The following is a 13,263-nucleotide window of genomic DNA, read 5'->3' on the forward strand; positions in this document are numbered from 1 at the left end:
GAGTAAATACTCAGGATTTCTTCCAGACTAGTCTTTGTAACTAGTATCTTCAATGTACCAATTTCTGATTAAATACAGTTTGGTCATCTTCTTGGCTTGCACTTGTACTTTTGATTGCACTGTAGATCTGTTGTGGCTGCATGCATTTGGGTGTGCGATTCCAGCCTGGAAAAAATTCATCTCACCATTTTGAGGGGGTCAGAAGTTTTTGTTCAGAAATACTGTTACTTTTCTAGTTGTCAGCCTGAGAAACTAATCTGAGTTCTTTCCTTCTTGCACACCATCACCAGCAATTATAAACCAGCAGTCAAAGCTGCTTCTTCAGTTACATCCTGAGTGGTCCTGCCTGCAATCCTGTTACTCAGATAACCCTGATGATGGATATGCAGAAGTACCTGATCTATTGAGTTATAAAAAAGTAATTTTAAAGTCTTGTAGTGAAAAACTGTTTTAACTCTTAATAAAGGTCGTTTTTTTTTTGAGCGTGAAACACTGAAGAGATTCGTAACGGTGCCGATTCCTAGTATTTTGTATTAAAAAATAAATAATTTGAATAGGAAAACTTGCCACTTTCTGCATTACTTCTTAGTGTTTTGTAATTCCAAATTTTTCAAGCAGCAGTTTCTACCCTGTGAAGCACTTGGCCATATTTATTTACTTATCAGCCTCAGTTTGAGAAGCCAAGAATTAGCCCAAGGATGGCACTGAGGTTCCTTGGCTGGACTCTCCTGTGGCCTAACAAAGGCTCGCTGAAGTCCCGGGCCTTCCTCTTCCTCACACCTCCACTTCTGACCATTGTCCCCAAAGGCTGGACGGCAGCCCCATCAACACCTCAAAGGTCTGCCTGGGAAAAGGGGGGTGAAACCAGGGAGAAATCACATGATTGCAGAGCTGAACGGATGAAATTGAGCAGTGTGACAGTCCAGGCTATGTCGAGGGGGCCGCCAAACAGTGCACCCACGTTTGCTGCTTCCCGAGGCCCTCAGAGGTGGTGCCCGCCTGCGGCTGCCCCATCCATAGGCAGGACAGCCCCGGACACTGCTGTCCCTCAGTCCGGTGTCACCCTCCCCGTGCTGCAGGTGGCTGAGCCAGCCACGACTTGGTGGAGGCAGGTGTCCCGTGCCATGGGGCGGCCACAGATGGAGGGCGCAGATCGGATGGCGACAGGCGGAGGGCGGCCTCCACCTCAGGCACTGAAGAAGCCCGAGGCAGGCTCGCGGCAGGGCCTCGCTGCCGGCGGAGGGGCGGCCCTGCGTGCCCAGCCCGCCCCACAGGCGCCTCTGCCCCGCTGGCAGGTTGGCTGCGGCGAGGCCGGGGAAAGCCGTCGGGCGGGGGCCGCGCCCGGTCCGCTCCCGGGCACGGCTGCCGGCGGCGGGCAGCCTCGCACCCCGCCCGGCCCCTCACGGACCGCCGCCGCCCCGAGCGCCCCACCCCGCCCTCACACTGCCGCCCCACGCTGGCCAATAGTCGCCAAGCCCTGCACGCACGCCCCGCCCCGGGCGCCCGCTCTGGCCAATGGAGGCTAAGCGGGCTAGGAGGGCTCTCCCCTCACCCTCCCCTCCCGGCCGTGCCGCTACTACACAGCCGGCGTGGAGCGTTCCACCCTGGGCGAGGGCAGCTCCAGCGGGCTCTGGGCTGAGCCCTGCGGCTCCAGCGTGCCCCGCCCATAACCCTCCTCTTTGTGGCGCCTCCGAGCAGTCTCCGTTTACCCGGAGCGGCCCGATGTATTGGCCCGCTCCGCCCCTGCCGTTCCCCCTTCCCCCCCCCCCCCCGCGGGGATCAAAATGGACTCGACCACTCGGGCAGCCCCCTAACGGTTCCCCGCGGGTCACGTGGAGGGCGCGTGCCCTATGAGGCCGGGGAGGAGGGCGGCCATTTGGCCTCGTGCGGGCGGCGAAGGCGGCGGCGGAGGGATGAGCTCCGGGCGGGGGACGAGCCCCGGGCGGGGGACGCTCAGCCCCGGCGCCGCCGCGGCCCTGCGGGTCTGCGCAGTGGGCCTGCGCCCTGAGGTGCCCGTCGTGCGGCTGTGGGGGCTGCTGGGTGAGCGCAGCGCTGACTACATCCGCCTCCGCCGTGAGATCCAGGCGGCGGTGGGGCCGCGCCTGGCGGCCGCCCCCGGTCCCAGCAGGCCGGTGGGCGGCGGGGCTGGGCTGTGCACTGGAGACCTGGGCCTGGTGGAGGTGGTCGGGCTCTGGTACCGCTGCTGCGTGGTGAGTCGCAGCGGCCAGGACTACCGTGTCTTCCTGCTTGATGAGGGCTGCACGGTGGTCACGTCTGCCTATTACCTGGCGCGGGGCTGCAAGGAACTTTTCCACCTGCCCCCTGAGGTGCTGGGCTGTATTGTGGCTGATGTCGTGCCTTCTGGATGCCCCAGGGTGGCATCCTGTGGGGATGCACCAGTCTCCACCTGGACAGTGGAGGCTATGGAGTTCCTCAGCTACCTGCATGGCAAGGAGGTGTCTGGCCTGGTGCGGGAGGTGATGACACCGCAGCTCATAGTGCTTGAGCTGCCCCAGCTCGTGTCCCAGATGCATCACCTGGGCCTGGCCAGGCAGGTCACTCCCAGTTGGTTCTGCCAGGTGCTCAGGCGCTGCCTGACTTCTGGCCACTTAAGGAACCAGCTCAAGCTGCAGCCTCCAGCAAGTTCCCTTGCAACTTCTGCAGTGCCACAGCTTCTCCATGTTTTGCTCTCCTATCAGCCTGTGTCACCTGCCTTGGATTACTTCTACCCACAGCTTCAGTTGGGTGTGACAGAGCCTGTTCTAGTGACCCATGTCTCTGACCCACACCACATCTACTGCCAGTTGCAGAGCCTGTCCCAGGAGATCCGTTGCCTTTCTGATACCATGCGCCACACTTATGACCGGTGGGAGCAGGATTTATTACCCAAAGTGGGCTCACCCTGTGCTGCCCGTGGCATAGATGGCCGGTGGTACCGTGCACTCCTGCTGGAGCTTATTGCTGGGGAGCAGGACCAGCAAGTGGCTCTGGTGATCTTTGTGGACTATGGCAGGAAGGAGACTGTGACCAGAGCTAACCTGCGCCATTTGCCTGTTGAGTGTTTTCGCATGCCTGTGGTGACTTATCCATGTGCTCTTCAGGGTATCTCGGATGGGGGTTGTGGCTGGTCCCCATCGCACATTGATGAGCTGAAAGCATTGGTGCTAGGCAAAGGAGTGAGTGCTCGCATCAAAGCCTTTAACTCCTTTGAGCATGTCTATTATGTGAGCCTGTACGGGGAAAATGGCATCAACTTGAACTGTCTTTTTGGGGTGCAGGCTTGCTGCCTGGTGAGCAGCCATACACAGGTCAGCCAAACTGAGGCTCAGGAGCAGCTGGAAGTAGAAGAATCCACAGCTGAAGAACTGGAATTGCCACCAGGAGCACCTCCTGTTGCTTTAATGCACAAAGATTTGGCCTCTGCTCCTGTAGTCGGTGTGCATCTGAAGTTGGGTGCATTCCATGACGCACAGGTCTCCCACCTCCGAGACCCATCCGAGTTCTGGCTCCAGCTCCATGAGCATCGCCGGCTCTTCAGGCAGCTGAGGCAGAGCATGTGGAATTTTTACTCCCATGCCACGAAGCTGGATGGTGCCGGGTGGGACCTACAGCCTGGATCCCTTTGTTGTGCCAGTGGGAAAGAGGGTGCCTTTTATCGAGCGGTGATCACCAGGGTACTGGACAGTGGGGTAGAAATACACCTGGTGGACAGAGGCAGTATGGAAACTGTAGATCGGTGTGCGGTAAAGGAGCTGCTTCCTCGGTTCAGGGAACTACCTGCTTTAGCTCTGAAGTGTTGTTTGGCAGGTATCTCTGCTCTGAGTGGGAGTTGGAGTGAAGCATCTCTGTCTGCCTTCAGAGAGATTGTACTGAACAAGGGACTAAAGGTTCATTTTCTGAGCATGCAGGGTGACAAATACGTGGTTGAAATTTTTGACCAGTCCCAATTAGGAGAGAAAAGTGTAAGTAAACTCATGGCCCAGGGAGGGTATGCTGAATACCAGAGGTGTGAAATACCTGAGACTCTACAGGAATCATCTGTTAAGGCTGTGAGCCAGGCCTCTTCCCCAGCACGTGCTGGGGAGGAAGACCAAGTAAATGCAGGGAAGAGGCTCGGAGAAGAATCTGATCTAAAGAGAAGTGACAGAGCACTAAATCCATATATGGCTGTGATGGTCAGAGAGCGCCCTGTCGCAGTCACTCACAATTCTAAAAGTAGTGAATCTGTTCCTGCTCAGAAGTATGAGGGTAAGGAAAACATGCCCATCTCTTGCAGGCAGAATTATGTAGAAATGAAGCCAAGTTCCTCTTACGGAGGTCAGTTAGAAGTGGGAAGCACAGTTAATGTAGTTGTGTCATGTGTTGAAAATCCTAGTTATTTTTGGTGTCAGTTAAGTAGAAATTGCCATGACCTTAAAGTATTAATGGCTGAAATTCAGGAGTATTGTAAAAATTCATCCCACCCACATGCTTGGCCAAATTCTGTGTGTTTAGCCCAGTACTCGGAGGATGAAAAGTGGTACAGGGCTTTAATTGTTAGTGAAGTTCCTTCTGCAGGAAAAGTGGAAGTCATATATGTTGACTATGGCAACAGAGAGCTGGTCTCTCTAACAAACCTCCGCTCAACTAATGAATGCTTTCTTAGGTTAGAGGCTCAGGCATTCAGGTGCAGCCTTTACAACTTAATCCAGCCAGATGGTCCGGATCCTTTTGCTTGGGATGAAGCAGCGATTCAGGCTTTTCAGGAGTTTGTCGATACTTCAGCATCTCACTTTGAACTGAAGTGTACAATATTTGCCTTGGCTTCGATAAATGATAAGGAGCTATTTAACATTGTAGATTTAATGACACCTTTTCAGAGTGCTTGCCAGTTTCTGACTGAGAGAGGTGTGGCCAGAACTCTATCTCCTCAAAAGCCTCTGGTATCCTCGGTTCAGCTTCATTCTTACTATTATTCTATGCATGGTATCAAAATTGGGAGTGAGGAAGACGTTTATATTACACATGTTGATGATCCATGGACATTTTACTGCCAGCTTGAAAGATGTGCAGATGTCTTAGCACAGCTTACCGATAACATCGGTCGCCTAAGTGGAACAATGACCAGCTTAGGAACCTTGCAAAAGTCTGGGAGCTTGTGTCTAGCAAAGTATACCGATAATCACTGGTACAGGGGGGTAATTATGAAAACAAAACCTAATACAGAAGTCTTCTTTGTGGATTTTGGGAACACAGAGACAATAGAGAAAGATCATCTGCTTCCTTTACCCAGTGATGCTTGTGATATCTTGCTTTTGCCAATGCAGGCCATAAAGTGTTCCTTATCTGATATATCTAATGTTCCCAAAGAAGCTACAACATGGTTTAAGCAAGCTGTCCTAGAAAGGCAATTAAAAGCAATAGTAGTAGCAAAGGAATCTGATGGTAAACTGTTGATTGAGTTGTTTGATGGTAATACTCAAATTAATGCAAAACTGAAGGAGTTAAGCTTAATAAACAATACAGGACTGTGTAGGCATGTAGAAAATGAAACTTTGTGCTCTAGAAACACAGATGTGAATGAGAGGAATGAGACTGCAGAGTCCCCTTTAAATGCAGGTATGTCTCTTGAAAGAAAAAAATGCAGCTCTGAAGCCCAGGGAGGAGGGGGCAGTAGCAAAAGTCACTTCAAAGAAGAAGATGTAAGCCCTTTCCAGCCTGCTACGAAGGGAGATGTGGCAGCTGGATTACTAGAATCTGATGAAATGTTTAGCAGTAAGAAGGATGCTTTTTTGTTAAATAAAGCGGGGGAGGAGTCTCTGCTCTCTGTCCAGATGGATACACAGTCAGATATTAAATCTGATGCTGAAGGCGGGTGTATAATGCTTAAAAATGTATCTGATCTACTGCAACAGAAGATAGTGCCAGCTCTTAAAGTGTCAGTGTATGTGTCTCATGTAAATGATCTGTTGGATTTTTATGTTCAACTAGAAAGTGACGAGGCTCAGCTTAACAGCATTTCAGAAAACTTAAACAATAGGACGCAAGCAAAGAACCCTTGTGGACAACTCTTCCAAGCAGGAGACTTAATCAGTGCTGTTTATTCGGAAGACAGCCTGTGGTATCGAGCTGTAGTAACAGAGAAGACTTCTGACAATTTGATAAGTATACAATATATTGATTATGGTAATACTTCAGTAATTAATGTTGATCAAGCGCACAGACTCCCTGAAGACTTGTCATCTATTCCAGCAATAAGTATTCACTGCTTCCTAGGTGGACTTAAATGCAAAAAAAATACAACCTGGGCAGAGAAAGCAGTGCTTTACTTCATCAAGAGAACAAGTGATGTTCTGCTAATGTGTGAATTTGTAGAGAAGGTTGAGGATAAATGGGAAGTTATTCTCAGTGACCATCAAGGTATTATAACAGTGGATTTAGCTGATGAAGATCTTGCAAGTAGGGAAAGATCTTGTTCAACAGAAATACTTGGTAGAGAGAACAGTGACATGGTAACTGTGTGTGAGCCTTTGCCTCCTCAGGCACAAAATGAAATTTCCAGTGTAAGTGATTGTAAATCATTTATCTGGAAGTTTCCAGAGGCAGGTCAGACTGTAAAAACTTATGTCACAGTGGTAAATGGTCCAGAATATTTTTGGAGTCGCAGTGCTGATACAGAAGACATGGATTACATAGAGGAAAAAATAGAGGAAGCTGAAAACCTTGGACTAAAATCTTGGAACGATTGCAGATCTTGTATTAAAAGTGGTGACGTTTGTCTAGCAAAATACAGTCAAGATGGAAAGTTCTACAGAGCTAAAGTCAGCAGTGTAAAAGGTGACAACGTAGTTGTTAGGCATGTGGATTACGGAAGCGAGGAAGCTGTTAGCTTGGAGATGGTCAGACAAATTCCATGTGAATTGCTCAAAATACCTAATCAAGCATTTGCTTGCTGTCTGTCAGGTTTCAGTTCCTCAGAGGGCTCATGGCTTAGTGAAGCAAAAGAGAAGTTTTATGATATGACCGAAGACCTCTTATTAGAAGCTGAAGTAATAGAAACTCAGGAAGATAAAGCTTCTGAAGTCCCTCTGTCTGTTGTCAAGCTGGAAGCTTCTGGCAGGAGTATTAATGAAGAGATGAAGTCTTTTTGGAAGGCTAATAAAGGAACTGGTGACAATGCTTTCTCAAACCTTGAGAACCCCTTAAAGGAAAACAGATGTTCAAACAATGATATTGGTCTTTGTCTTGAAAGAGAAACTACTGCTGTTTGTGGATTAGCTCAAGAAGAAAGTGAAAGTGCTTTACTTTGTTCTGAACCTTTCCTGGGTGTAACTTCTGGGTGTTCAAATACTGTAGAAACAAATGCGTCAGTGGGAGCTGTTGAGTATATGTCTGGGAAGGCGGATGATGGATGTGAAACAGATGAACATCAAAGCAACTTTGATAAAGAGATACCTCTATCTGAAGGAGAAAGCAATAACAATGTATTACTAGAACCAACGAGAAGCTGCAGTCTTCATATTTTGGGGAGTGAAATGAAAGCTGCAGAACATGAGTTACCTGAAGTACCGTTTCGAGAGGATGCTGAGCTGAAAGCAGAACTGACAGGCAGTGCTTCAGTAGCCAGTCTTTTCCTAGGAAACAAACAAGAAGAACTGCAAAGACTGCCAGTGCTCCAGGTGCATTCATCTTTGAGTGATGAAACGGGGATGTTAGTAGAACTGGATCAATTACAAATGCATTCTTCGTATTATGATCTAAAAGAGTTCATACTGGAGCTAGAGGCACTTTCAGTGCAGTCCTGCTTTGGTGAAGAAACAAAGGAAGCTCTGGAAATAGAGTCACTTGAAATGCAGACAGCTTCTGGCAGTGAAGCAAGAGAGAAAGTGTTGGAACGGGAATCGTTTGAGCTGCCAGTTGTGAGTGAGGAGGCGGAGGAGTTGGCAGCTTTCAAATTTCTTGAAATCTTACCATCACTTAATGAGAGAGAGAACTTGGGGCCTTCAGTTAGCGATGGACAGAAGACAGTAGAGCTGATTCCATCTGATGTTCAGCTTTCTTTGGGAGGGAAGGCAAAGAAACTGGAATTGAATTTGTCTGGAGTTCCTAAAGCAGAAGCTACACAAGAAGATTGGATGGAAGTAGAGCCTCCTCCCCTAAGGCTGTCTTCATCTGGTGGTAGACCTGAGAAACAACTGGACCTGAAGACCCATGACATGCTGTCAATGCTAGGTGCCGAAATTGAGCAGCTTCTGGAACTGGTGCTGCCTGATGTGCAGCCATCTCAGGAAGATGGGGAGGAGGACTCATTAGGGTTGGAACACACTGCACTGCAAAGTTCTGAAAATAGTGGAAGTCAATTTTCATTTCTTACAAAAGACTTAATGAATCAGAGGCCTGTTTGCACTGTAAAATCATGTGACTGCAAAGTTGAGAAACGTAAGGAGTGGCAGAAGAAAGATGACTGTTACATGGAAGAATGGATGAAACAAGACTTGACTGACTCATTTAAAGAATGTGGAAATACACGTGTGCAGTCTTCAGACAGTAAGCCTGGGGATGAAGTAGGAAAAAAGCAAAATGAGAACTTGGCTGACTGTGGTGCAGGTAAACTATCTGATTTTAAGGAGTTAAATAATCAAAATGTTTTGCAGATTCGAACATGAGAATAGCTTTTTTGTAGTAACCTAAATTTTATTCCCTAATAAGTTACTACATTAGTGTTAACATCAGTATGCTTTGATGGGTTATGGACATCAGAGTAAGCGTAGTATCTCATGGATAGTGTGACAGTCTAACAGCAACTAATCTTACTTTGAGAGGTTAATGATTTTATGATTGGAAATCTATTTCTGAACATGAAATGCATTTTCAAGCCAGTTCACGGTGACAAATTTTTAACTTTCAAATACTTAAGTGCAATACTTTGGGGGGGGCAGGGGAGTATGGGAGGAGGGCTGTGATGCATTTGAGTTTTTTGGAGGGGTTGTTTTTGTGTGTTCTTTTTTTTTTCTTCCTCCTTCATTGATATGTCATCATTTTTGTAGAATGCAATGAGTATACTTGTAATCTGAAGGGCTTTGCTGTTGGTTCCAAATGTGTGGTGTGGACTTCTCTAAAATGGTGTGAGGCTCGCATTTTGGAGGTATCTGAAAAAGGTACCAAGGTAAGTATGGTTTGAATACTCTGTTTGTATTCTTAAGATCCAGTCCTTCTCTGGTCTTCCTCCAAACTTTGAATATTTTCCAGAAGTCTCTTACAGAATTTAAGACTTAGTATTGCAAAGGCTGATTCTGGACTTATAGATTACATAGAAACAGCAGTGTCTCAAACCGAGTGGATGCTGTATGTCAACACTTGATATTCCCTTCACGTCTTACTCCCCTGCATTGACTGCAAAGACTAAAGGATCTGGCTCCAGTTTGAGATACATACTCATATGTGTGTGGTTCTATCTGCCTGCAAGTTAATGTTCTGCTCTGGAGCTGTGTTACCATTAAATGCCCATGAAACCTGGCATTATTTTAATGATGTCTTGAGGAATTAGTGTTAGAACAGTAGAAACTTGGGAAGAAACATTATTAATTACAGTATAATTTAAGAATACACAACTATTCCTACTTCAGTGAAATGTGTGTTGAATTAGCGGTTGGTGGGAGTTAACTTTAACGGTAGATTATAATCTAATGGGCTGCCTTGTTCTACTGCTGTTTAAGCTATGGGATAAATGAGAAGTCTTCCTCCAGTTCAGGGGGAGTGTGAGCGTATGTACACATATGCACAGACATTATACTTACATAAAAGGGCCTTTAAGTTGTAATTTAAGGTTGCAAATCCAAAAGAGCATTCATAAAAGTAACTTTTTGGAAGATTGAATGCCTGAGATCATGGAAGCCAGCTCTCTTGCTAGTAGATTCCTTAGGTATCTAAAGCTAACCTTAGCTGTATTCAGGTGAGTGTCAGTGTCAGGTATGTAGTGATATCCCTATTCATCAGTTTCCTGCTGGTTCTGATCTAGTAGGTGTCTTCCAGCCTTCCTCTCTCACCATACTTGGGTTAGAAGCCCAGGAGAGCCTTGAGCAGATTCAGCAGCGATATTCAGCTTTATTAGAGGTTAACTTGCTCTTCCTTGAAGGTCCAGACTGAAAGCCTTCTCAAAGGCAGGGAATCCTCAGTTGTGTTTTCCTACTACTTTGTCTTATTTGCTGAGTGTATTCTCGGGATCCACTGCTGTGCTAGATAAGATTTGGCTCTGTCTGTACAGGTCTTTAATCTCTCCAGTGGCAACGAGGAGATTGTGGATCCTGAGAATGTCTGGAACGGTATTCCTGACTGGGCTTGCAGATCATCTGAGGTATGGCGGTGTGGTAGTGGACTGGGCAGGACAGTACTGATTTTTAGAAAGGGCGCTCTGAGTTTAGCTGTGATTCATCCTGTGTCACTGTGAGAATAGAAAGGCAAAGTAGTATTAATCTAAATCTGTGCATTCATGCCAACAGCTAGAAGCACAGTATTTTTCTTTAAGACATCATATTGTCCTTCTTTCTCTAATAGATCTCTATGGAGACTATAGAAATTTGCATATATATATAAAATATATAAATATAACTGATATTATATAAATAGTTTACATAAATTGATTTATATAAACTGTCAGCCATTTGGCCTGAGGACTGTGAATTCGGTCTGGGAATAGATTAGTGAATACAGCTCGAAGGAAGAAATGTTACTGGAAGACTACTATTAATCAAGAACTGTAGAACAATGCTGATGGTGGCTTTTGACAGATCACGCTACTACAGTATTTAACTAACTGGTAAATCATGAAAAATACTTAATAATAGAAGTAATTAGGAAATGATAGTAAGGTTTTCACCAGTGTTCTTCGTGAAGTACCAATAAATGCAAAAACTCATGTCTGGAACCCAAAACTCGTGTCGTCAGCCATGCTACTGATGGTAACAGAATGAATTTCCAGTTCATTCTTCACATGCAGTTTTTGCATCAAAGCGGAAAGTGGGCGGAAGACTTCTGTAGTGAGTTATAAGGGGGGAAAACAGTGGTAAGTAAGAGGCCAGCAGGGCTGATGTAAAAAGTTAGTCTAGTATTAAAGGAAGAACCTCAATGGAAAACTATTTTGGCAATAGTGCCAGCTTCCTAACAGAATCCCCTTTTGTTTAGGCAATAACCCCTGCAACAGAAAACTTGCAGTCCTTACCAGAGGAGCCCTTACTTCAAGGTAAGACTACCTTAAACCTCGCAAAGAGGCTGTGTACTTGGTGTTTGGATGCTTTCTAATTTTCTAGAAAATGCTTTATTTTAGAAAATACAGTTGAAACTTTTTTTAACTTACATATTTACTCTAATACTGTTGTTGTAATTTTCTTAGTAGCATTAGCTTACGTACTGTCAGTTTAATGGTGCATACATGCAGTGAAAGCTGCTACTCTGTCTTGATTAGAAATAAATTTAGTATTTATTTATTCAACCTAGTGGACTGAGCCTCTTGGACAAGCTGGGGTGGTACACCTAAGTTACAGATTTTTTTGGTAGGGTTTTGAGCATTGGCCACCAGCATGCTACTCTTGCTCACGTTTCTGAGGCAAGGTGAGCAACTGCTAGGCAGATTGAACTAAGCATTGTAGTCTGGGATTTGAATGCCCCAATCCCTTAATAGATCTTGGTCTGTGAATCTAAACTCATAATAATACCATCTTAGTTGTAAGGATAGTTTGTGAATAGTGCATGTACATCTTTATTGTTACTTAAAAATTTTGAAGTGTTACTGGCGAACACCTGTTCTGTGTACCAAAATAGTACAGGTTCTTCCTGATGACAGACTATTTCTATAATCTGTGGAATCACAGAGAAGTTCTGGTTGCAAGGGACCTTTGGAGGTGCTCAAAGCAGGGTCAACTCGATCAGGTTGCTTAGGACCGTCCTTTCAGGTCTGGAATCCATCCAAGGATGGAGACTCCAGAACCTCTCTGGGCAACTTGTTCCTGTGTTTGGCCAGTGGTTGCCTGATGGAGACTGAACTAAGCTTAAGTAGGGATAGCATTTGTGTCTTCAGTGATTGAATTGGTAATTGTATTTCTACAACTGTACAAAAAGCTGACTGCTTTACAGGTAACAAATAATGAAGCCTGCAACAGAGATCTAGTTACCTGTTGGGCAAAAAACTAATTAAAAGAACTTGATTAAAATGTTAAACTGGTGAATCTACAAATCCTCCCTCAAATGCAGGATTATTCCTGATCTTGTTTCTGGTTTTGATAATACTTTTACAGTTTTTACCACTTAATTTTAGTGGTTTTCCCCTTTGGTTGCTAATTATTATTGTCCAAATTTGCCCACTGTCTGTGTTCTTGAATGCTTTGCACAGTATTAGTGTATGCAGCCTCTCAGCAGCAGCACAGAAAACATGAGCTAAGGTCATGCAACCATGTGGCACAAACTGGATCTTGCTGCACATGTGGGCCACTGCCTGGAAAGGCAGTTTGAGTAGAAGGTACCCGATCCACAGGATGCAAAAACTCCTGCAGTGGCTTATGCTAAGCCCACTGAGGGATGGAGTGGCTTGAACTTGTAACTGAAATCTGGGAGCACTGCTAGCTTAATCTTCTTGGGCAGTTCTGTTGTTTCAACTGTCTTACCCTTATATGATAACTTTGCATAAGTACAGTCTTTTAATGTAGTCCAATATGTTGATGACATCTAGTCTGAAGCCTTGTAGAGCTATGACTTTAAGTATTAAAGCATTTATACATGTTTATAGAAACATCTTGATGGGTCTAATCTGTTTTTATTCCCTGTAGAAAAGCAAACTTGCTGCAGTTCAGATCTAGGCGAAGATTCTCATGTCCTCCAACATTCCTGAAACCAAGTGACATGTTCACCCCATGAAGCTGAACGAGTACCTGTGTACACGAACATTCCCATGAAAATGTGTTTTCATGGGAACATGGACACAAGCAAAGCATTGAGTGTTTCTTCTGTGTAACTGAGCAAATGCCCGTCACTACCATACTTCCCCATCAAGGAATAGTTCTTGTTGGTAGACCGTTATTGTCAGCTTGGCTTCTTATAGCTGTACTTTCTTTACTTAAATAGGAATTTGCCTCTTGACTGGCGTTCCTTACTGAACGTGTGTGCACCAACTTGCGTATCTAGCTGTTGGTGGGTGGTTCTTGAACAAAAGTTTCTTGTGAGTTGCTGTATAGGCTACTGTGTTGCACAGTACTGCTTTCTGATGTACGCTTTTTGAAAAGTTGCATTAAGTGG

General features: G+C 45.8%; 1 protein-coding gene across 1 annotated transcript; it reads left to right on the forward strand.

Annotated features, from left to right (window-relative positions):
• The first annotated feature begins 1,913 nt into the window (after positions 1–1,913).
• Positions 1,914–12,859, forward strand: TDRD6 (tudor domain containing 6). Its single transcript, XM_076335299.1, has 5 exons — positions 1,914–8,586; positions 9,027–9,145; positions 10,244–10,333; positions 11,161–11,218; positions 12,798–12,859. The coding sequence occupies exons 1-5, from the start codon at positions 1,914–1,916 to the stop codon at positions 12,857–12,859; spliced, it is 7,002 nt and encodes a 2,333-aa protein (XP_076191414.1).
• The last annotated feature ends 404 nt before the right edge of the window (positions 12,860–13,263 follow it).

This window comes from Aptenodytes patagonicus, chromosome 3, assembly GCF_965638725.1.
Source record: "Aptenodytes patagonicus chromosome 3, bAptPat1.pri.cur, whole genome shotgun sequence".
In the NCBI taxonomy this organism is placed as follows: Eukaryota; Metazoa; Chordata; class Aves; order Sphenisciformes; family Spheniscidae; genus Aptenodytes; species Aptenodytes patagonicus.

Bases quoted from the DNA above. Each gene is read 5' to 3' on its own strand.
- TDRD6 (XM_076335299.1), top strand. From the start codon at position 1,914: ATGAGCTCCGGGCGGGGGACGAGCCCCGGGCGGGGGACGCTCAGCCCC. The intron at 8,587-9,026 runs GTAAACTATCTG...TCATTTTTGTAG, and splicing joins CTTGGCTGACTGTGGTGCAG to AATGCAATGAGTATACTTGT. The intron at 9,146-10,243 runs GTAAGTATGGTT...CTGTCTGTACAG, and splicing joins TATCTGAAAAAGGTACCAAG to GTCTTTAATCTCTCCAGTGG.